The 24420-nt window shown below is 43.0% G+C and overlaps 1 protein-coding gene across 4 annotated transcripts in view; it reads left to right on the top strand.

Annotated features, from left to right (window-relative positions):
* sulf2a (sulfatase 2a) overlaps window positions 1-24420 on the top strand; it is a 194902-nt gene that overhangs the window by 21741 nt on the left and 148741 nt on the right. For all 4 annotated transcript variants that reach the window (XR_009651642.1, XM_060910253.1, XM_060910254.1 and 1 more), the window contains exons 4-5: window positions 19997-20229; window positions 20426-20665. Coding sequence is in view for 3 of the 4 variants with exons in the window: in XM_060910253.1 (XP_060766236.1) it covers window positions 20058-20229; window positions 20426-20665 (412 nt within the window). In the remaining variant the exon portion in view is untranslated. The remainder of the gene's footprint in view (window positions 1-19996; window positions 20230-20425; window positions 20666-24420) is intronic.

Genomic DNA, 24420 nt, shown 5'->3' with positions numbered 1-24420 from the left:
TGTGTAACGTCAGTAACGTAGGCTAATGCTATCTTCTGGCCTTGACTGTTAGCTAACTATTAGGTAGCTAGCTCATGTTCCGTTCAAGGGTGGGGGAGAACCTCAGCGGCACTTAATTAACAATGAATATTGCGGTCACATTAAAACACAACACCGGTTAGTTACATGTTTAACATTGTACATGTTTTAACAAAAGTGTGACCGATTAACGTTGTGTCCACCATAGCAGAAGGGGGGAGGGGGTTAGCTTATAATCAAAGGCTCGAATTTAGCTTTTCCCTGCTATTAAAAAAAACAACCTACGTAGTTACTGTTATTACATTACTGCACCGACGGTTAATGGAAAAATAGTTAATTAAAGATTATTAAACTGACCTGGCAATGATGCTGCATGAAAAACTCACGAGTCTCTCAACAATCCGGTTTTCCAGTTGCACTCAGTACAGACAGTGTTGTATTGCTCTGCTTATTTTAACAGGCCATTGTTAGGGAAATGGTCTTCTTCCGCCGGTGGAAGTCCCTTCTTGTTCACTGCGAAATGTGTATATTTTGGATAGAATTTGAAATATGACTTATCTGCAATGTATTCCCATTCTTCAATGTTGCCTTAAAGACACTGCAAATAGTTGTTTTTTCTGTAGCTCCCATCCCCCATTCCCGCCTTATTTTTCCTCTCCTTTTTTCCAACTGATGACTTACAAACCCAAGTTCAATCAAATCTGACAAATTCCCAAATAGTCAACACAATGAATAACTCTGTTTTAATTTCCCGCCTTTTTTCTCTCCTTTTTTTTCAACTGATGACTTACAAACCCAAGTTCAGTCAACACATACAAATCTGCGAAATTCTCAAATAGTCAACACAATGGATAGCAATAAGTTTTACTTTCTAAAACTCATAAAGTTGAGTTCAAAATCCAAAAATTGTCAGAGCTCTTTGTGTTAGAGAGGTAGTAAGTGGACATAACTAAATGAGGCTGCAATTTTTTACAGTGAAGATGCTTGCTTAACAGAAGAATTATTTTTATGCTTTCTTCTATTTGGAGTTTCAAAAAATGCTTATCACTTCTGGAAAGGAAACTGATTGTGCTTTTAATTCTGTAGACTGTGCATGAATGAGTCCATTTTAAGACCATTTCCCAGTTAGTGACAGCATTTTTTGGAGTTGTTTTGACTGTGTAGCTTGTCACAACCCCTGTTAACAGCCCTGTGCAGTCCCAGTGTGTGCGATATATGCCAGCCCCACAAATAACTTGTCTGTGCCAAAGTAGTAGCCTTCCTGCTTGAAGATTGATTACTTAGCCCCACCTCTTTCTTTCTCTTGCTTCTGCCTGACCTAGTGGCTTTAAAAGCCACTTGAATAGGGAGTTGAAGAGGGGCTCCAGCAGATGGTCAGGACTGGCCTGATTCAATCACATTGCCTTTGCATTAAATTGGCAGAGAGAGAAAGGGTAAGACAGTGAAGGGAAAAGATGGAGGAAGAGTGATGGAGTCCTTCTTTTTGCAAGAAATAGAGACAGGCTGCAAGTAAATGTTAATGTTCATCTTAATATACATAAGAAAAACTGGTCCAGGCAAGAGACAACTGAAAAGGGGAGTGGGAGAAATTGTTGTTTTGAGAGACTTCTCCCTTCCTCTCTCTCTGCCTCTACTATTTATCTGCTATACAACTCCCTCCTTTCTCTTCTTTGTGTATCTATATCTGTGGGCTGTGTGAGAGCCCCACTCAGAGAGTTAGACAGAATTGGACTGAACTGAATAGCTGACTATCCATGAGCTTACCTTAGTTTAACACAGTAGCTGTTCTTTCAGAAGAGCCTCTGTCTAGCTCCTGGAAATGACTGATATGAGGTAGGTGAACTTGTTGTAGTTAACAACACATGGTTCATAAGACCCTTTCTGTAAAACACATCATTTCTGTATATCATAGAAATAGAGGTTTGTATGCTGGATTAGTATAGATGCTGGATGGAATAAAGAATCTGCACAGATCATATCACATATGATGGTTGTACAATAGATGCAGTCTTGGGCAATTAACTTTTGCATGATGACTTGTCTCAGGCTTTATGAAATTTTTTTTGACCAAATGTTGATAATTCTAAGGCAAATTATTCAACAATATTAGCAGCTGTTTGCTCTGTTTCATGCACTTTTTTAAGCTACCTTTATCTTTCTTAATGGCTAAATTATGGTTAAATTATGGTTGTGTGTTATGTAGCTGCATCTACAAATGTTACATGCTGCATTTGTATCAAGACAAATACACACTAATGTTTTTAGGGATTTTGATTGAATAAAATCCCTTATTTTTCTCCTGCTATCTATCCATGGTTGTTGAAATATTTGTGATTTTTGGATAGTTGTATATATTTAAACAGACAGCATGCTGTTTCCTTATTCTGTTATTATAATCCCAGGGGAGAAAGTGTAGCAGTTTGTGTCTGCTTAATACCAATCAAGCATGATAATGCACCAGTATGATAATGTATGTAATGATAATGCCGTATGTAACAAAGCACAAGTTGTCTCAAACAAATTCAATTAATATTACAATGAGTTCAGTGTATTTCAGTTTATATGGCAATGCCTCCAAATCACAAATTAATCTAATAAAGCACATCTGGGATGTGGTACAACAGGAGATTGTCACAATGAATGTGATATAGAAGTGTGAGAGTGTATGTATACACTCGCACATAAATAAAGGGGTATTTCTTCTGTGAATTTTGGGCCAGTACAGAAATACGATAGTAGAAATGCATGTAGTATGTTTTTTATTTTGAATCTTAGTAAGGTACTTCATTTGGGATTTATCTACATCATGAAATATATCAGGGGCGGCTCGGTGGTGTAGTGGTTAACGCTGTTGCCTCACAGCAAGAAGGTCCGGGTTCGAGCCCCGTGGCCGGCGAGGGCCTTTCTGTGTGGAGTTTGCATGTTCTCCCCGTGTCCACGTGGGTTTCCTCCGGGTGCTCTGGTTTCCCCCACAGTCCAAAGACATGCAGGTTAGGTTAACTGGTGACTCTAAATTGACCGTAGGTGTGAATGAGAGTGTGAATGGTTGTCTGTGTCTGTGTCAGCCCTGTGATGACCTGGTGACTTGTCTAGGGTGTACCCCGCCTTTCGCCCATAGTCAGCTGGGATAGGCTCCAGCTTGCTTGCAACCCTGTAGAACAGGATAAAGCGGCTAGAGATAATGAGAGAAGATGAAATGGATCACTCACTGGACACTTTATTAGGTACACCCATACACCTGCAGTTTAATGCATTTATCTAATCAGCCAGACCCTTGACAGCAGCACAATGCATAAAATCATGCAGATACAAATCAAGAGCTTCAGTTAATGTTCACTTCAAACATCAGAATGGGAAATATTGTGATCTCTGTGACTTTCACTGTGGCAGTGGTGTTGGTACCAGGTGGACTGGTTTGAGTATTTCAGAACCTGCTGAGCTTTTTGAGGTTTTCATTAACAACTGTTTCTAGAGTTTACACAGAATAATGCAAACAAAAAACCCAAAAACATTGAGTGAGTGACATTTCTGTGGGTGGAAACATCTTGTTGATCAGAGAGGTCAGAGGAAAATGGCCAGATTGATTAGAGCTGCCAGGAAGGATATAGCAACTCATACACTGGTGCTTGAAAGTTTGTGAACCCTTTAGAATTTTCTATATTTCTGCATAAACATGATCTAAAACATAATCAGATTTTCACACAAGTCCTAAAAGTAGATAAAGAGAACCCAGTTAAACAAATGAGAAAAATATTATACAACCCCGATTCCAAAAAAGTTGGGACAAAGTACAAATTGTAAATAAAAACGGAATGCAATATTGTGGAAGTTTCAAAATTCCATATTTTATTCAGAATAGAACATAGATGACATATCAAATGTTTAAACTGAGAAAATGTATCATTTAAAGAGAAAAATTAGGTGATTTTAAATTTCATGACAACACATCTCAAAAAAGTTGGGACAAGGCCATGTTTACCACTGTGAGACATCCCCTTTTCTCTTTACAACAGTCTGTAAACGTCTGGGGACTGAGGAGACAAGTTGCTCAAGTTTAGGGATAGGAATGTTAACCCATTCTTGTCTAATGTAGGATTCTAGTTGCTCAACTGTCTTAGGTCTTTTTTTGTCGTATCTTCCATTTTATGATGCGCCAAATGTTTTCTATGGGTGAAATATCTGGACTGCAGGCTGGCCGGTTCAGTACTCGGACCCTTCTTCTACGCAGCCATGATGCTGTAATTGATGCAGTATGTGGTTTGGCATTGTCATGTTGGAAAATGCAAGGTCTTCCCTGAAAGAGACGTCATCTGGATGGGAGCATATGTTGCTCTAGAACCTGGATATACCTTTCAGCATTGATGGTGTCTTTCCAGATGTGTAAGCTGCCCATGCCACACACACACACTAATGCAACCCCATACCATCAGAGATGCAGGCTTCTGAACTGAGCGCTGATGACAACTTGGGTCATCCTTCTCCTCTTTAGTCCGAATAATACGGCGTCCCTGATTTCCATAAAGAACTTAAAATTTTGATTCGTCTGACCACAGAACAGTTTTCCACTTTGCCACAGTCCATTTTAAACGAGCCTTGGCCCAGAGAAGACGTCTGCGCTTCTGGATCATGTTTAGATACGGCTTCTTCTTTGAACTATAGAGTTTTAGCTGGCAACGGCGGATGACACGGTGAATTGTGTTCACAGATAATGTTCTCTGGAAATATTCCTGTGCCCATTTTGTGATTTCCAATACAGAAGCATGCCTGTATGTGATGCAGTGCCATCTAAGGGCCCGACGATCACAGGCACCCAGTATGGTTTTCCGGCTTGACCCTTACGCACAGAAATTCTTCCAGATTCTCTGAATCTTTTGATGATGATATGCACTGTAGATGATGATATGTTCAAGCTCTTTGCAATTTTACACTGTTGAACTCCTTTCTGATATTGCTCCACTATTTGTCGGCGCAGAATTAGGGGGATTGGTGATCCTCTTCCCATCTTTACTTCTGAGAGCCGCTGCCACTCCAAGATGCTCTTTTTATACCCAGTCATGTTAATGACCTATTGCCAGTTGACCTAATGAGTTGCAATTTGGTCCTCCAGCTGTTCCTTTTTTGTACCTTTAACTTTTCCAGCCTCTTATTGCCCCTGTCCCAACTTTTTTGAGATGTGTTGCTGTCATGAAATTTCAAATGAGCCAATATTTGGCATGAAATTTCAAAATGTCTCACTTTCGACATTTGATATGTTGTCTATGTTCTATTGTGAATACAATATCAGTTTTTGAGATTTGTAAATTATTGCATTCCGTTTTTATTTACAATTTGTACTTTGTCCCAACTTTTTTGGAATCGGGGTTGTACTTGGTCATTTATTTATTGAGGAAAATGATCCAATATTACATATCTGTGAGTGGCAAAAGTATGTGAACCTCTAGGATTTAGCAGTTAATTTGAAGGTGAAATTAGAGAGTCAGGTGTTTTCAATCAATGGGATGACAATCAGGTGTGAATGGGTACCCTGTTTTATTTAAAGAACAGGGATCTATCAAAGTCAGCGATTCCCCCGGAAGCTGTTGCAGCCATTTCCTACTCGGATTTTGTGCTGCTGCAACACATACAACACGTTTGTCCCGTACTTACACTTTGTTGAATTAATTCAATATTATAGTCGCCACTGAAGTCCACTCGATCCTTGTTTACCGTCAATGGATCGGTCACTCGTCAAACAGTCCGCCAAAATCCGAGTAGGAAATGGCCGCAACAGCCTCCAGGGGAATCGCTGAGCGTAGCTGTCAGTCAAACACAAGTTACCCAATGGGAATGCATTCCTGGACAGCCCACCCACATGTGAAGTTTGTGCCAAAACTGCAAGCAAAAAGTCAGGTAGCGCAAACGAGAAAACTGGAATCACAACCAAAATAAATTACGTCAAACAAAACTGAGAAAGATGCGGAACAAAAATAAAAGGTTTCTGAAGAGTAATAGATTGATATTTTGCACGATTACATGAATAATTTGTTTGCCAGTCTAAAAAAATTGACTTTTTTTTGTATTTTGATTTGTTGTTTTTGTTTGATATTTCAAAAGTATTGTATGAACATTTTGGCACAAAATTGATTCCATAGGTCATGCAGCAAGACAGCAACCCTAAGCACACTAGTCGTTCTACCAAAGAATGGTTAACGAAGAATAAAGTTCATGTTTTGGAATGGCCAAGTCAAAGTCCTGACCTTAATCTGTGGGTGGTAAAAGAAAGCAACTGGACTTGCTTAAAGATTCTTGAAGATGTTTCACCTCTCCTCTGAAAGGCTTATTCAGGTCTGTCTGACTAATAGGGAGTATCAGGTATTTATCCTCTCATGGATGAAAAGCAATCCTAAGGTGTCATTGAGTCATCCTGTTGGTGTGGGTCACTGGGGGCTGGGTGTGAACGGCCTAGAGAGTCGTTGGGGTGATCAATGGATTGTTGGTTCTCTCTGTCCTCCTGTGAGTCACTTGGACCAAAACCCAGCTGTTTTCAGTGACTCACAGGAGGACAGGGAGAACCAACAATCCAATGGAACTTAAACCATCCAACCAGTGGAATGGAACTTAAACCATCAAAGTCCCACAGTATTTCTATAACAAAGGGCAAAATCAACAACAATGACAGGTTTTGCATCGAAAACGAACCAATACCAACGACCCTCCAGAAGCCCATAAAATGCTTAGGGTGCTGGTATGATGCAAACCTCAAAGATGCACAGCAGATCCAACAGCTGAATGAAGACACAATCGCTGGCCTCAAACATGTAGACAAATCAGCCCTCCTAGGGAAACTAAAGGCGTGGTGCCTCCAGTTTGGCCTACTACCTTGCCTCCTGTGGCCCCTTACCATGTACGAGGTAGCTATATCCCATGCACACAAACTGGAAAAGCTGATCAGTTCTTATGTGAGTAAATGGCTAGGGCTACCAAGATGCCTCACAACTGTAGCCCTGTATGGAAATGGAGCCCTATCACTCTCAATCTCCAGTCTTACTGAGTATAAATACTCTAAGGTAAGACTGGAAATGATACTCAAAGAATCCCAGGACACAGTAGTGAGAGAGGCTGCCGTCACCCTCAACACAGGAAGGAAGTGGAACCCAACAAGAGCAGTCCACGAAGCAAAATCAGCCCTACGACATTGTGACATGGTGGGTCAGGTTCAGCAAGGGAGAGGGGGCTTTGGGCTAGAAACATCTAGATTGACCTGGCAGAAAGCTACACCAGCAGAGCGGCGTCAACTAGTGGTAGATGAGGTGCGTCAGCAAGAAGAAGCTGGCAGGACTGCCAAAGTGGTATCTCAAGCCTCACAAGGACACTGGACAAGATGGGAGGATGTTGTGAAAAGGAACATCACCTGGAGAGACCTGTGGTACAAAGAAGCAAGCAGCATAAGCTTTCTTATTCGAGCTACATACGATGTCCTCCCTTCCCCTACTGACTTACACTGCTGGTTTGGAGAAGATCCCACCTTTCCCCTTTGTTCAACGTCTGCTCAATGTCCCACTAATCTCAAACACATCTTAATGGGATGCAACGTCAGCTTATCACAAGGCAGATACACATGGAGACATAACCAGGTTTTGAAATGCCTGGCAGCAGAGATAGAAACAAAAAGGAATGCTATCAACTAACTACCTATCAATGACCAGCAGGTGCCCCCATTCACAGCAGCTTTTCATATAGAAGGCCAAAAGCAGAAAGGGAACTCCTCGTGGCCAGAGGCATCCTTTCTGAGTGCAGCCAGGGATTGGAAGATGCTTGTGGATGTAATCCACAAACTTAACTTCCCCAAAGAAATTGCCAGCACCAGCCTGAGACCAGATCTTGTCTTATGGTCTGAGGAACAACGAATGGCTTTCATAGTTGAGCTGACAGACCCCTGGGAGGATGCCGTGGAGGAGGCACATGAGCGGAAGATGCTGTGATACTCCAACCTGGCAGCAGAAGCAGAGCTGCCTGGCTGGAACATCAAACTGCGTCCAATTGAAGTTGGATGCAGGGGCTTTGTGGCCAACTCTACGGTTAAACTTCTTAAGGAACTGGGAATTAGGGGGCAGGCAAACCGGAAAACAACAAAAGCCCTTGCAGACACGGTGGAGAGAAGTAGCCACTGGCTATGGTTGAAGAGGAAGGACCCCACTTGGGCCACCAGGGGAGGCCAGTGACTCTGGGACACACACCCAGGACTGATCAACCTGTGGTGGGCCTGCTCAGCAAAGGGTGTATTTGTGAATAAAAGGCCGAAGCACCCAGTGACGCTGGGAAACACAACTGAAGATGTGTCCCAGTCACCAGCCACAAGTGGTCAAGATCACCCCCCATCCCCTTCAGCAGGACAACAGACCAAGTAAAGTCAGTTCTTAGGGATTATAACATCCAGTCCTACATACGAATCAAAAAGGAATTATGACCTGGAGGACTGAGAATCTTCAGACATCCTGACCTTAATCCAATCGAAATGTTGTGGAAGGACCTGAAGCGAGCAGTTCATGTGAGGAAACCCACCAACATCCCAGAGTTGAAGCTGTTCTGTATGGAGGAATGGGCTAAAATTCCTCCAAGCCAGTGTGCAAGACTGATAAACAGTTACTAGAAATGTTTAGTTGCAGTTATTGCTGTACAAGGGGGGGGGGTCACACCAGATACTGAAAACAAAGGTTCACATACTTTTGCCCCTCACAGATATGTAATATTGGATCATTTTCCTCAATAAATAAATGACCAGGTATCATAATTTTCTCACTTGTTTAACTGGGTTCTCTTTATCTACTTTTAGGACTTGTGTGAAAAGCTGATGATGTTTTAGATCAGGGGTCATCAAACTACGGCCCGCGGGCCGACTCCGGCCCGCCACCCCCCTTTGACCGGCCCCCCAGCCCCTCTGCCCCCCACCACTTGAACCGGCCCTATGACGCAATCCCCAAAAGTGGTCATGGCCTGGTTTTTTTTAATTGCTTTTTGGCAAATAATAACATGTCTGCATCTTGTATTTTGTTGATTTTATCAGTTAAAATTGATATTTAGTTATAAAATGAACTATTCATATTTTCCAAATTTTCATCATATGCTCGCGATCAAGCAGTGACAGGCAGAGAACTGTCAGTGTTCAGGACAGCAAAATGGCTAGCGGTAAGCGAAAAGTTGACAGAGTGCAGAGTTTTTAAAGAACAGTGGACCACTGATTATTTTTTCGTTCAGTGTAAGGACCGTGCAGTTTGTCTTGTATGTAAAGAAAGTGTGTCGGTTTTCAAAGAATATAATCTGCGTCATCACTACGAAACCCGCCACAAAGAGTATGCTAGTTTGCGAGGGCAAACAAGAGAAGACAGGATTCGGAGGATGAAATGCGGACTGGCTGCACAACAGAATGTATTCCTTCGCCAAACCCAGATCAACCAGGCTGCTGTCCAAGTTAGCTATAAGGTAGCTCACTTACTAGCTACCCATGGAAAGCCGTTTACTGATGGGGACTTTGTTAAAGTATGCATGCTTGCTGTGGCTGAGGAGGTGTGTCCCGACAAGAAGGATGCGCTCAACGCGGTGAGTCTCTCCGCACCTACTATGACCAGGCGAACTGAAGATTTGGGGGAAAACATGTATGACCAGCTGAATGAGAGAGCATCAGAATTCGAGTTTTTTGCTTTGGCCATGGATGAGAGCAATGACGTGCAGGACACAGCACAACTGCTGTGATCTATTGATCTATTGCTCATATTATTATAATTTCACTTTTTAAAAAAAATGTATTTATTTTATAGGCCTATTTATTTGACCTTTATTAAGTGCTGCACACAATTATTATTAATATTATTAATAATTATCAACAGGCCTACCTACAATTTATAATTTTCCACTCACCTTTGCCAGTGTCAATCACCTCAACTAGGCAGATGTTTCTTACCTTGACAGCTTTGATGTTATTTTTATTAGAAAATAAATAAATGGAATATCTGTGGTATTTCAAATTAAAACAAAGTGTGAAGACTCGATTATTACTTTTGCAAACCACTAGTAAAGATAAACAAATGTGCCAGGAATCAAGTGTTGATATAGTAGTGTGGATATAGTAGTGGGGATGGCTGTGCCAGGCTAGTAATCTCTACTACACAATGAGGCTTGCTGGTGGTCATATTTGTCTGGGTCATACAATTCTATGTTATATAGCTGACCTGACCCCGGCCCCCCATCACAGTCAGGAATGACAATGTGGCCTCCAGAGAAAAAAGTTTGGTGACCCCTGTTTTTGATCATATTTATGCAGAAATATAGAAAATTCTAAAGGGTTCACAAACTTTTTCAAGCACCACTGTAGCAGCTCTTTACAACCATGGTGAGCAGAAAAGCATCTCAGCATGCAACAGCAGAAGACCACATTGGGTTCCACTCCTTTAAAAAAAAAAAAATAAAAATAAATAAATATATATATATATATATATATATATATAAAAAATCAGCTGGATAGTACAGTGGTAATGCTCACTGACTACGACGCAGGAGATCGGGGTTTGAATCCCGGTCGGGGCAAAACATCATCCAGTAAGGGTCCTTAGGCAAGACCCCTCATGATGTATCAGCCTACCTCAGGAATGAGTAAAGACATAACTGATAGAGTCATACCGGCTCAGACGTCGCCCGGGTCAACAAGGTCTGCGTCAGTTGCTAGGGAACCAGGGCAAACTGATGAGAAATGGGCTACTGGAACAAGACATCGATGGACGAGGACAGAAAATACGGATTTGCTGGAATGCTACTATACAAGCAATCCCAGAGAGAGGGGATACATGCAGCGAATGTGGGACCATTGGATACTTCGAAACCCACAATCAAGGTGTTGGTAACTTGCCAGTGCCCCATAACGATCCCACAATTCCTTGTGCGCTCCACCCGGATGTGACGTAAAGTAGAACTGCTTTAACTGTATCGAGAGTGCCTCGATTCGCTCTCTCATGTTCTGACTACTGGAGTGGTCGGATGGACTGTAGGCACACAAGCTACAGTGTTGAGACTAACCGCTATTGTCTGAGAACAGCCTGTTCAAATTAGTTTCGGCCGAACTTTTGAACGACCCGCTAGGTTTCAGTGATATAGTGGTTTTGATTCTAAACCTTTGCAAAGTTTAACTACAGTTAAGTAGTTTTCCACGCTAAGAGGCATTTGCGGACAGCTTCGCTCCTCTCGGCCTTTTTCTCGTCGACGCATCACCGGAGGTTTCTCCCGAAGCACCGTGGACCAGCTAGGCCTCCATCTCCCTGCTTCGTTTAGCCACGGTTGGACGCAACTCGCCGCTAACCTCCTCTCCTCGGACTGCGACCCTCAGTGCGGACATCGGAGAACGAACTTCCATCACATTGAGTAGGCACTTGGGCAAATTTTAATAATTTGTAGCTTATTCAGATGGTTGTTAGGGTCATGTTTAAGCTTTGAGCTGTTTAGCATACCCGCTCAGACACGGAAGGTGTCTTTTATTGTTTGTTTTGGTTCTGTTTTTCTTTGAACTTGTTAAACAGGGTATCTTGCTTGTTATGTCTTTCCTTAACTCCATTGCTAGCTTCCCTATCTGATTAGCAGCACAGCGACAAGTTTGTTATTTTAAGCCCCGAGGCTGGACCGCTACAAGGCCTAGTCCTCTCCATCCAACACCTATTACTCTTCCCCCTCTCTCTCTCTCTCTCCCCCTCGCGTTGAGTTCTTTGTCTAGATAGTCTGTTGGAAATTGTTGTTAAGCACAGTGTTTGGATCCTGCTGTAACGTGGTCAGATTCTCATTAGCAACTCATTGCTAGCTACCTCAGGGTGATAAGCTAGCTGGTAGGCTTGTGTTCTCAACTAGGCCTGCGGGCACCATATTCCCCGACGCCATTTTGGTACCTCCCTCATTGAGCTACCTGTGATACGTCACCTAGTTTACGACATCTAGGCATTGACCGCCATTTTGCTTAAGCATTGCTAGAGTGGCTAGTCGTTAGCATCTGCCCACAGATATACACACACACATGCACGCATCAGCTTTCCCTAGTCTCTCTCTCTCTCACACACACACCTACACACACACAAGGGATTCTCTTTTCCTATCTCTCTCTTTCTCTCTCTCTCCCCCTCTCTCCTGCCCCAAACCTATGGCCCAGGTGTAATTGTTCCATTGTTGTGCCTTGTTATTACCTTTGCCCGACATTGAATGTATTTTGTGAGATTCTTATTAGTGAGTAGTAGACAAATAAAAGCTAATCAAATTGAATTACATTTTACTTGTTCCTGTTGTTTATTCACAAGGTCAACTATTTAGAACTCCTTTTTCCTTCAAATTTAGCTTTTGTATACAACTGGGTTTCCCATCTAATGCAGAGCTACCATTAATCTTGAATGTAACCATTCACGGTGAATATTAAGATTAATAATTTAAGATTTTATGAGACTGATCTTTAATTATAAATTGATTAATTCAATTATCAATTATTACATAATTTCTAATTTAATTAATCCCAATTCCACCTACAAAGGCTAACAAAGAAACAGCTATTAGCCCAGTGTTCCAACATCCGTAATCGAAATCTACTATCACAACTAGAGATTAATGAAATACAACAACGATGCTACGGCAAGGGGGAGCCAGGAAGACAGGTCAGCGGGGAGATGTCATCATCCCCACAACCAGAGATTGGGTACCAAGCCCCAACACCTAACAGCCTCAACACAAGAGCTGCTGACCTGAGAAGGAAGATCGTGACCCAACTGGAAATCTGGAGCCCCCGACGAATACCGAAGCTGAGTTGCCAAGTACCTTCAGAAGATCTACTAGTAGATGTGAATGCTGCTCTGAAGACAATCTCCACAAGAACCATCACTGAGACCAACAAGCTGATACACAGTACAGCAACAGTAATCATGGAGATGCTTGGACACAAGGTGGGCTTGGGACATAACAAACAGTATCCACCATGGAAGAGACGATTAGAGGCCAAGATAAAGGCAGCACAGAGAGAAGTTAGCCAGCTAGATGAACTACAGAAAGGGAACATGGTGAATAAAGGGGCACCCAGGAAGTACAACTCACTCTCCATACCAGAGGCACTTGAAACTGCCAAACAGCGACTAACAGCTCTGGCCACCCGGTTGAAGAGATACACCAAGGAGGGAGAGGCCAGAAGAATAAACAAGCTGTTCTCCACTCACAAGGTGTACTCTCAGTGGCAGGGGAACAACAACCGGTCAGACCCACCAAGAGTTGAGGTGGAAAAATACTGGAAAGACATATGGGAAAGAAAGGCATCACACAACACCGATGCCCAATGGTTAGTGGACCTAAGAGCTGACCACAGCAACCTCCCAGAACAAGAACCAGTAACCATCTCAATGGCAGACGTCCAAGAAAGAGTGTCAAAGATGAAGAGCTGGACAGCACCAGGCCCCGATATGATCCATACGTACTGGCTGAAGAAGCTAACTGCACTCCATGAACGCCTAGCAGCACAGATGAACCAGCTGCTGAGGGATGGAACCCACCCAGAATGGCTAACCCAAGGCAGGACAGTCCTAATTATGAAAGACCCCCAGAAGGGACCCATCCCATCCAACTACCGGCCAATTACCTGTCTCTGCACAACATGGAAGGCCCTGTCAGGCATCATTGCGGCAAAAATGAGTAAGCATGTGGCTCAATACATGAGTGAGGCACAGAAAGGGATTGGCAGTAACACCAGAGGAGCCAAGCACCAGCTACTGGTCGATAGAACAGTCGCCCAAGACTGTAAGAAGAGACAGACCAACCTGTGCACTGCCTGGATTGACTACAAGAAAGCCTACGACTCAATGCCACACACATGGATACTGGAATGTCTGGAACTGTATAAGATCAACAGGAACCTAAGGACCTTCATCCAGAACTCAATGGAAATGTGGAAGACAACCCTAGAGGCCAACTCAAAACCCATTGCCCAAGTCAACATCAAGTGCGGCATATACCAAGGAGATGCGCCATCACCACTGCTGTTCTGCATAGGCCTGAACCCCCTCAGTCGGATCATCACGAAGAGCGGCTACGGGTACCGATTCCGTAGCGGGGCAACAATCAGCCACCTGCTCTACATGGATGACATCAAGCTGTATGCCAGGAACGAGCGAGAAATAGACTCGCTGATCCACACCACCCGGATCTACAGCGATGACATAGGGATGTCATTCAGATTGGACAAGTGTGGCCGGATGGTCTCAAAGAGAGGCAAGATGATCCGGACTGAAGGGATTGACCTACCAGAGGGCAACATAGGTGATATCCAAGACAGCTACAAGTACCTTGGCATCCCACAGGCTAATGGAAACCATGAAGAAGCCACAAGGAAGTCAACCACAGCCAAATACCTCCAGAGAGTAAGGCAGGTCCTGAAAAGTCAGCTGAATGGTAAGAACAAGGTCCGAGCCATCAACATGTACGCACTACCAGTCATCAAATACCCCGCTGGTATCATAAACTGGCCAAAGGAGGAGATAGAAGCCACAGATATCAAGACTAGAAAGCTCCTCACCATGCATGGAGGGTTCCACCCCAAGTCCAGCACCCTGAGACTATACACTAAGCGGAAAGAGGGAGGCCGAGGGCTAGTGAGCGTCAAGACCACGGTCCAGGATGAAACATCGAAAATCCGAATACATCAGAAAGATGGCCCCAAAGGATGAACTGCTAAGTGAATGTCTCAGGCAGCAGAACCCTGAAGAGAGTGCAGAGGAGGAACAGAAAACCTGGAGAGACAAACCCCTACATGGCATGTACCACCGTCAGATAGAGGAAGTGGCTGATATCAAGAAATCCTACCAGTGGCTGGATAATGCAGGACTGACAGACAGCACAGAGGCACTAATCATGGCAGCACAAGAACAGGCCATAAGCACAAGAGCATAGAGGCCAGGATCTACCAGAGTAGATCAGACCCAAGATGCAGACTGTGCAAAGAAGCCCCTGAAACAGTCCAGCACATAGTAGCAGGGTGTAAGATGCTAGCTGGATCAGCGTACATGGAGAGGCACAACCAAGTGGCTGGGATAGTATACAGGAACATCTGCAACCAGTACGGAATAGAAGTACCCAAGTCCCAATGGGCCATACCACAGAAGGTGGCTGAGAACAACAGGGCCAAGGTTCTGTGGGACTTCAGCTTCCAGACTGACAAACAGATCCTGGCTAACCAACCGGACATAGTGGTGGTGGACAAAGCGCAGAAGAGGGTGGTGGTGATAGATGTGGCGATCCCAGCTGACGCCAACATCAGGAAGAAGGAACATGAGAAACTTGAGAAGTATCAAGGGTTGAAAGAGCAGCTGGAACGGATGTGGAAGGTCAAGGGTTGCGTGGTCCCCGTGGTAGTGGGGGCACTTGGGGCAGTAACCCCCAAACTGGGAGAGTGGCTCCAGCAAATCCCAGGAACAACATCTGAAGCCTCAGTCCAGAAGAGCGCGCAGTCCTAGGAACATCGAAGATACTGCGCAGAACCCTCAAACTCCCAGGCCTCTGGTAGTGGACCCGAACTTGAGGATGACATGGATACCACCCCCCCCGCCGGGGGTGAGAAGGAGATTTTTTTTTAATACTAGTGCATCTAAAAAAAAATTAGAATGCCATGAAAAAGTTCCTTTTTTTTCATAATTTAATTAAAAAAGGTAAACTTTCATATATTCTATATTCATTACATGTAAAGTTAAATATTTAAAGCCTTTTTTGTTTTAATTTTGATGATTATGGCTTATAGCTCATGAAAATCAGAAATCCAGTATCTCAAATTATTAGAATATTCCCTAAGATCAATCAAAAAAGGATTTACAATACAGAAATGTCCAACTTCTGAAAAGTATATTCATTTATACACTCAATACTTGGTTGGGGCTCCTTTACCATGAATTACTGTATCAATGCAGTGTGGCATGGAGGTGATCAGTCTGTGGCACTGCTGAGGTGTTATTGAAGCCCAGGTTGCTTTGATAGTGGCCTTCAGCATATCTGTATTTTTGCGTCGGGTGTTTCTCATCTTCCTCTTGACAATACCCCATAGATTCTCTATGGGGTTCAGGTCAGGCAAGTTGGCTGGCCAATCAAACACAGTAATATCATGGTCAGCAAACCATTTGGTAGTAGTTTTGGCACTGTGGGTAGGTGCTAAGTCCTGCTGGAAAAGGAAATCAGCATCTCCAAAAAGCTCGTCAGCAGATGGAAGCATGAAGTGCTCCAAAATCTCCTGGTAGATGGCTGTGTTGACTTTGGACTTGATAAAATACAGTGGACCAACACCAGCAGATGACATGGCACCCCAAATCATCACAGACTGTGGAAACTTCACACTGGGCTTCAAACACCTTGGATTCTGTGCCTCTCTACTCTTCCTCCAGACTCTAGAACCGTGATTTCCAAATTAAATGCAAAATGTACTTTCATCTGAAAAGAGGACTTTGGACCACTGAGCAACAGTCCATTTCTTTCTCTCCTTAGCCCAGGTAAGACACTTCTGACATTGTCTCTGGCTCAGGAGTAGCTTGATATTAGGAATGCGAAAGTTGTATCCCCTTTCTTGAGGATGTCTGTTCGTGATGGGTCTTGATACACTGACACCAGCCTCAGTCCACTCCTTGTGAAGCTCTCCCAAGTTCTTGAATCAACTTTTCTTGACAATCCTCTCAAGACTGCGGCCATCCCTGTTGCTTGTGCACCTTTTCCAGCCACCCTTTTCAGCAATGACCTTTTGTGGCTTACCCTCCTTGTGGAGGGCATCAGTGATCATCATCTGGACAACAGTCAAGTCAGCAGTCTTCCCCATGATTGTGGTTGTGTGTACTGAACTAGACCGAGAGATACACTGTGTTCATACTGTTTTACTCAAACTCGAAATGAAATATTCTAATATTTTGAGATGGGCTTTTTTTATGTTTTTTACTGTATGCCATACTGATTAAAATTAAAATAGAAAAATGCTTGAAACATTTTAGTTTGTGTAATGAGTCTATAATATATAACTTTCACTTTCTTAAATAACTGATGGAAAATATTGAACTTTTTCACAATATTCTAATTTTTTGAGATGCACTAGCACGTGTGTGTGTGTGTGTGTGTGTGTGTGTGTATATATATATATATATGTGTGTGTGTGTGTATATATATATATATATATATATATATATATATATATATATACCTGCGAGTGGCCTAGTGGTTAGTGTGTCTGCCTCTTGATATAAAAAACAACAAATGTCCTGTAATCAGAGGTTGATGACCCACTTCCCCCAGCCCCCACACTTGGCTAGGAGTCTGTAAAACTTTGTTCATTTTCAAATTTATGCTGATGGAGACTCTACATTCACAGGAATTTATGCTGTTTCTCCAACCCATCCCCTTTTCATCTCCTCCCCTCAGCCTCTTGCACACGTTTTCACATTTTTTCAAAATAATGCAGTGGGTGGAGTTGGCTCAGAGCTGGGGGTGACGTTACAATTTAAGCTTATAGCAGTGATCCTAAAAAGTAGCTTGCTGCCCTCAATCTGCTCCCCAGGAGTCACACATGACCTCTCCCTTGTTATTCTCCATACAAACACATCCAGGATGCTCATCAAAGGCCTCTATAGAGGACTTTCGCCAACATCATAGATTTTCACGCAGTTTTTTTTCCACACAGTGTCTGCTATATTGCTGTGCAAACAAAGAAACAGCTGCAGCAGTTAATAATGAAAATGAAGACGACTGCAGTCAGTACAGTCTATCTGAAACGGTTAAAAATTTATATTATACCAGCAGATCATGCCTGCATGTTTCAGCTTCCAAAAGCTGAAACATGCAGGCATCACAGATCCATTTAAATTACCCACAAATGTATTTATTTATTCTGCACACTGTTCTCTCTTTCTCTCTGTGCGTGCCCATGCACATGTTCACTGCTTCAGATGGATTAAATGCCAAGGAGGAATTTCTCTGTGTTTGAGTGTCTGTGTGACAAAAATAAAGGCTTCTTCTTCTTAATTTACCTACAAATGTATTTATTCCACTTGAAAAGTGTATGGCAAACCAGCTACCAGATTTGGGATACTATAACCTCCTGAACTATTTGGTATGTGGGACTTCTAAATCCACTGGAGAGATGCTAAAGGTATACAAAAGTACAGATGCCTACCAATATTTTGAGACAGGTTTTGTGTATGCTGGAATGTTATGGGAAATTCCTGATAAAGAAAAATACCTTATTATGACAAAGATAAGCTCAAATGTGGACTTCTAATAGTAATAAACAAGCCAGGGCCTAGACTGTACATATTTTATGGTGTTTAGCCAAGTCTACATTATCAGTACATAACAAACATCCTGCTAGTCTCACTGTAAGGTTTTGATCTGTCTGTACCAAAGGAGGTTGAATTGACAAAGTATGATCTAGGAATCTAGGACCTCTGCCACCTAAGAGTTTCTACGTTACGGAGATTCTGCCTCATGGATTGATCCGGAAGAAACTTTTTTTTTTTTCCCCCTCAGAGATGTTTCTCAGTTTATCGTTGGACAAAAATGAGTGTATATTCACATTCAACAGTGTGTTGTAGCTATGTGATTGGATGGTGAGGATTTAATTGATGAAGCTAAGTTATCTATGTCTAACATAAATGGTTGATGAAGTATTACATCACTGGTTTAGTCTCATCTCATTATGTCTAGCGGCTTTATCCTGTTCTACAGGGTCGCAGGCAAGCTGGAGCCTATCCCAGCTGACTATGGGAGAAGAGCTATGGAATCAATTTTGTGCCAAAATATTCATACAATACTTTTGAAATATCAAACAAAAATGACAAATCAAAATACAAAAAAAAGTCAATTTTTTTAGACTGGCAAACAAAGTATTCGTGTAATCGTGCAAAATATCAGTCTATTACTCTTCAGAAACCTTTTATTTTTGTTCCGCGTCTTTCTCAGTTTTGTTTGACGTAATTTATTTTGGTTGTGATTCCAGCTTTCTCGTTTGCGCTCCCTGACTTTTTGCTTGCAGTTTTGGCACAAACTTCATGTGTGGGTGGGCTGTCCAGGAATACATTCCCATTGGGTAACTTGTGTTTGACTGACAGCTACGCTCAGCGATTCCCCTGGAAGCTGTTGCGGCCATTTCCTACTTGGATTTTGTACTACTGCAACACATACAACACATTTGTCCCGTACTTACACTTTGTTGAATTAATTCAATATTATAGTCACCACTGAAGTCCACTCGATCCTTGTTTACCGTCAATGGATCGGTCACTCGTCAAACAGTCCGCCAAAATCCGAGTAGAAAATGGCCACAACAGCCTCCGGGGGAATGGCTGAGCGTAGCTGTCAGTCAAACACAAGTTACCCAATGGGAATGTATTCCTGGACAGCCCACCCACACATGAAGTTTGTGCCAAAACTGCAAGCAAAAAGTCAGGGAGCGCAAACGAGAAAGCTGGAATCACAACCAAAATAAATTACGTCAAACAAAACTGAGAAAGACGCGGAACAAAAATAAAAGGTTTCTGAAGAGTAATAGACTGATATTTTGCACGATTACACGAATACTTTGTTTGCCAGTCTAAAAAAATTGACTTTTTTTTGTATTTTGATTTGTCATTTTTGTTTGATATTTCAAAAGTATTGTATGAATATTTTGGCACAAAATTGATTTCCATGTGTTATGTTACTTGGAGAGAGAGTGAGAGATACTTAAAGAGATCATAGAGCAGAGATGATCCCTGCAGATGCTCATGTTTTTGTGGGCAATAAATGTTGTATGTAGGTAAGGCATAGTGAAACAACTGCAGTACTGTAGCAGTAAATTGTGGAGTTCACACATTGTAAACTGTATAATAGTTTGACAATATAACTTGAAATCAATATATTTTCCTTTGTGCAGAGTTTGAAATAGATTTGTTTTACTTTTGTACAGGCTTAATGTTGATATTTTGTGTGTTCTTGACAGATACACTAAGAAGTGAGATACTTTACTGTACTGAACAATGTGGTACTAACTGGACATTGCTATGGCAGTGCAGAAATCAGCCACCATTCTTCTTTTCCTTCTGGGGTACATCCTCATTGATGCCTCCATGCACCTATCTGGTCAGCACCTAAGACCTCGTTTGCACAAGGACCGACGCCACATTCGGCCAAACATCATCCTCATCCTCACTGATGACCAAGACATAGAGCTTGGTGAGCTATATCTATGGGGAAGAGGGATTAAAATGAAGGGCACTATCTCAGCTTGCAAAATGGAATGCACCCTGTAACAATTTCATCACTACCATTGTGATATAATGGTCTTGTTACTGGCCTTTGACCTGCTCCTATCAGTACACAGTCTCTCTCTCTCTCTCTCTCTCTCTCTCTCTCTCTCTCTCTCTCTCAGGATCCATGATGGCCATGAACAAAACAAAACGTATAATGATGCAGGGAGGCACCCATTTCTCCAATGCATTTTCTACCACTCCTATGTGCTGCCCATCTAGATCCTCTATTCTGAGTGGAAAATATGTGCACAACCACCACACCTACACCAACAATGATAACTGTTCATCACTTTCATGGCAAGCCCACCATGAGCCTCATACCTTTGCTGTTCACCTTAACCGTTCAGGCTACAGGACTGGTTCGTGCTCAGTAATTTGAATTGAAAATATTAAATGTACAGTCATGGGAAAAAGAAAGTATAGCCTCCTTCAATTCTATGTTTGTATTTATTAGGGCCTAAATAACAACTGTGTGGTCACCACTAACTTCTGTAAACAAACAAATAACCTCAGGTAACATCAAAAAACCCAACAGATTTGAATATGTAATAATTCCCCCAAACAAACAAACATTCAGAAACCAGGTAGGAATATATAAGTACACCCTTTTTACTTCCACAATCATTAAGAGAGTGATTAGCAGCCAGGTATAACTACTAAAACGTACAAGATTAGTAAATTATCAAGATGTGTGACTATCTGGGTGGCACGGTAGTACAGTGTTACCTCACAGAAAGGAAGTTCTGGGTTTGAACCTCATGGCTTTTCTGTACAGAGTTTGCATGTTCTCCTTGTACCTGTGTGGGTTTTCTTCAGGTTCTCCAGTTTACTCCCACAGTCCAAAAACATGCAGATTAGGTCAACTGGCTACTCTAAATTGCCTATAGGTGTGAAATGTGAGTGTGAATGGTTGCTCATCTGTGTTTGCCCTGCAATAAACTGGCAACCTGTCCAGGGTGTACCCCACCTCTCACCCAAAGTCAGCTGTGATTGGCTCCAGCTCACCCATTACCCTATCAGATAACTTTACTTTACTTTAATTGCATTTGGCAGATGCTTTTTAAACCCAAAACGACTTACAATCGAAAACATAAACAGTAGCAATCAAGAATCATAAACAATCAAGGATATAAACAGACATAAAAAGTAGGAGTACATCATCATACAAGAACAGTAAATAACATCATGCAGTAAGAATGTCACGAAACAGATAAGTTTTTACTAACTTGAAGGATGATAGAGATGACCCTTGTCTAATGGCTAGTGGTAACTCATTCCACCATTGAGGGACAATCACTGAGAACAGCTTAGGTGGGGTTTACATTAGACCGTATCAGCGGATCATCAGATTAACGTTTTTAAAAACGATTAGCATGCACACAGCAACGCCAATACATGATTCGCGTGCACACAGCAACGCCAATACACGGATACGCTAATCACATGACTAATTCGGCATGTAAGTTGAAATGTGTCAGTGCGGCTCATCGCTTCCTCCTCAGCGGCTGCGCTCCAAATCACTCCGCCCTGAACAGCGAGTGCCCTCTGGAGGGTGCGCACTCCGGCCCTGCGCAGCTCACAGAGCGCGCGAGTGTAGTGCACGAGCAGTGATTCGGGACTGAGCCGCTGTGCGCAAGTCACTTACCACTTGCAAGTGGAAGGATGGCAAGCCTAAAGACCATCATAACTACACAATGGGCAGTATTTGCATCAGTATTTGCAGTATTTTCATACTTTTATACTCTTTAATGAAAGGTGATACAAGGCGGAAGTCCGCGCCGTTTTTCAGCAGTCGCGTTACATGACCAACGCCAGCGAATCAGGAAGGTGGATGTCACAGTGACGTTGTCTAATGACGATGCCAGCTAGAGCTCAGCACAGCGTATCCGCGTATTCTCAATGTTTACACAGCACCGGATCAGACACGATCTGGATTGAATACGTGGACCCTGGCAGATTCCCGTTTCCAGGCGTTTTAATGTAAACGGACAGTGCATCCGCGAAGAAAATGAGACAGATACGGTCTAATGTAAACTTGGCCTTAGACTGGGAACGTTTTGTGTAGACAGGAGGTATGGCTAGATGGTTCTTGTTGGAAGAGCGCAACGTCCTGGTAGGGACATATGGCTTCAATAAGATATTCAAATACGCCGGGGCAGATCCTAAGATAGTTTTGTAGGCGAGAGTTAGGGCTTTGTGCTTAATCCGAGCTGCCACCGGTAGCCAGTGCAAATCAATAAATAGAGGGGTAACATGAGCCCTCTTTGGTTGAGTAAATATAAGGCGAGCTGCCCCATTCTGGACCATTTGCAGTAGTTTTATTGCACAAGCAGGTAAGCCCGCCAGAAGAGAATTGCAATAGTCCAGACGGGAAATTACCATGGCCTGTACCAGGAGCTGAGTGGCATATTGAGTCAGGTACGGTCTGATTTTTTGTATGTTGAACAGCGCAAATCGACATGATTTAGCCACTGATGCAATATAGTTAGAAAATGATAGACGATCATCTATCATGACTCCCAGGTTTTTGGCGACCTTATTTGGGGCAACTGTAGTAGGGCCCAGCTTAAGATTGATGTTATGACTGATTGACTCTTTGGCTGGAATTACTAGAAGCTCCGTTTTAGACAAGTTCAGCTGCAGGTGATGTTCCTTCATCCACGTTGAGGGGTCTGCAAAGCAGGCTGGGATGCGTGCAGAGATTGTAGAGTCTTCCAGCCGGAACGACAGGTACATCTGGGTATCATCGGCATAACAGTGGTAGGAGAACCCGTGTCAGTGGATGACATCTCCCAAAGAGGTGGTGTACATCGCAAACAGGAGAGGTCCTAGCACTGAACCTTGGGGTACACCTGTGGAGAGGGTGTGAGTTTTTGATAGTTTACCTTGCCATGATACATTAAAGATCCGTCCAGCGAGGTAGGATTTGAACCAAGAGTGTACAGCACCCGTGATTCCCATACTCGAGAGTATCCTAAGGAGTATGCTGTGGTTGACTGTATCAAAGGCAGCCAACAGGTCCAGTAGGATGAGTACAGAGGACAATCCCTCTGTTCTTGCCATCCTTAGAGCTTCAGTTACCGAGAGCAGGGCGGTTTCAGTAGAGTGACCACTTCTGTAGCCAGACTGCTTTGGGTCCAAAAGATTATTTTGATTTAAAAATTCTGTGACCTGTTTAGCTACTGCCCTCTCCACAGTTTTTGAAAGGAAGGGAAGCAGCAAGACAGGTCGATAGTTTTCAACCTGGGCAGGGTTGAGTGTGGACTTTTTCAGTAGCGGCGTCACTCTTGCTTGTTTGAAGGCAGAAGGGACGGTACCAGAGGCTAAAGAATTGTTCATAATGGATGTAATTGCTAGAACCACTGTTGGAAAAAATGGCTTGGAGTAGATTAGTGGGCAGAGGGTCCAGCTGGCAGATAGTGGGGCGACTTTCCTTGATTAACTTTGATACATCACTCTCTGAGAGTGGAGTAAACTCAGAGAGTACTGCACCAGAAACTGTTTGGGTGGTAGTTTGAAAGAAAATGGAAGGTTCACCAAATTGCTTACTAATTACAGCTACCTTTTCCGTAAAAAAGGAGGCAAAATTATCTGCAGTGAGATTTGTGACAACTGGAGGTGAGGGAGGGTAGAGTAATGATTTAAAGATAGAGAATAGCTTCCCTGAATCTGTAGTGTTGGTGATCTTGTCATTGTAGTAGGCCATCTTCGCAGTTCTTACAAAAGAGGAGAAGGAAGCAAGTAGAGATCGGTATGCTTCTAGATCGTTGGGGTTGCTTGTCTTATGCCACTTCCTTTCTGCTGCTCTCAAGGTGGTGCGCTGGGCCAGGATGGTGTCTGTCAGCCATGGACGGGGTTGGGTACAGCGTGCAGGTTTCGAGGTTAAGGGGCACAGGGTGTCCAGACAAGATCTTAGAGTAGAGGTGAATACCTCTGTAGCCTCATTAACGTCCAGCGAGTCAAGTGTGCAGAGAGGAGGCAAGGCCGTGACGACAGCTGAAGCAAGACTAGTAATTGGCAGGTTACGTAGGTTACGCCTGAAGGTGACCATGGTAGGAGGGGTGGACAGTAGTTCAGGGAGGGAGATAGTAAAACGAATGAAGTAGTGATCAGA

Source organism: Neoarius graeffei, chromosome 26 (genome assembly GCF_027579695.1).
Source record: "Neoarius graeffei isolate fNeoGra1 chromosome 26, fNeoGra1.pri, whole genome shotgun sequence".
In the NCBI taxonomy this organism is placed as follows: Eukaryota; Metazoa; Chordata; class Actinopteri; order Siluriformes; family Ariidae; genus Neoarius; species Neoarius graeffei.
The sequence above is the reverse complement of the archived record's forward strand: the minus strand, read 5'-3'. Positions and strand labels throughout refer to the sequence as shown.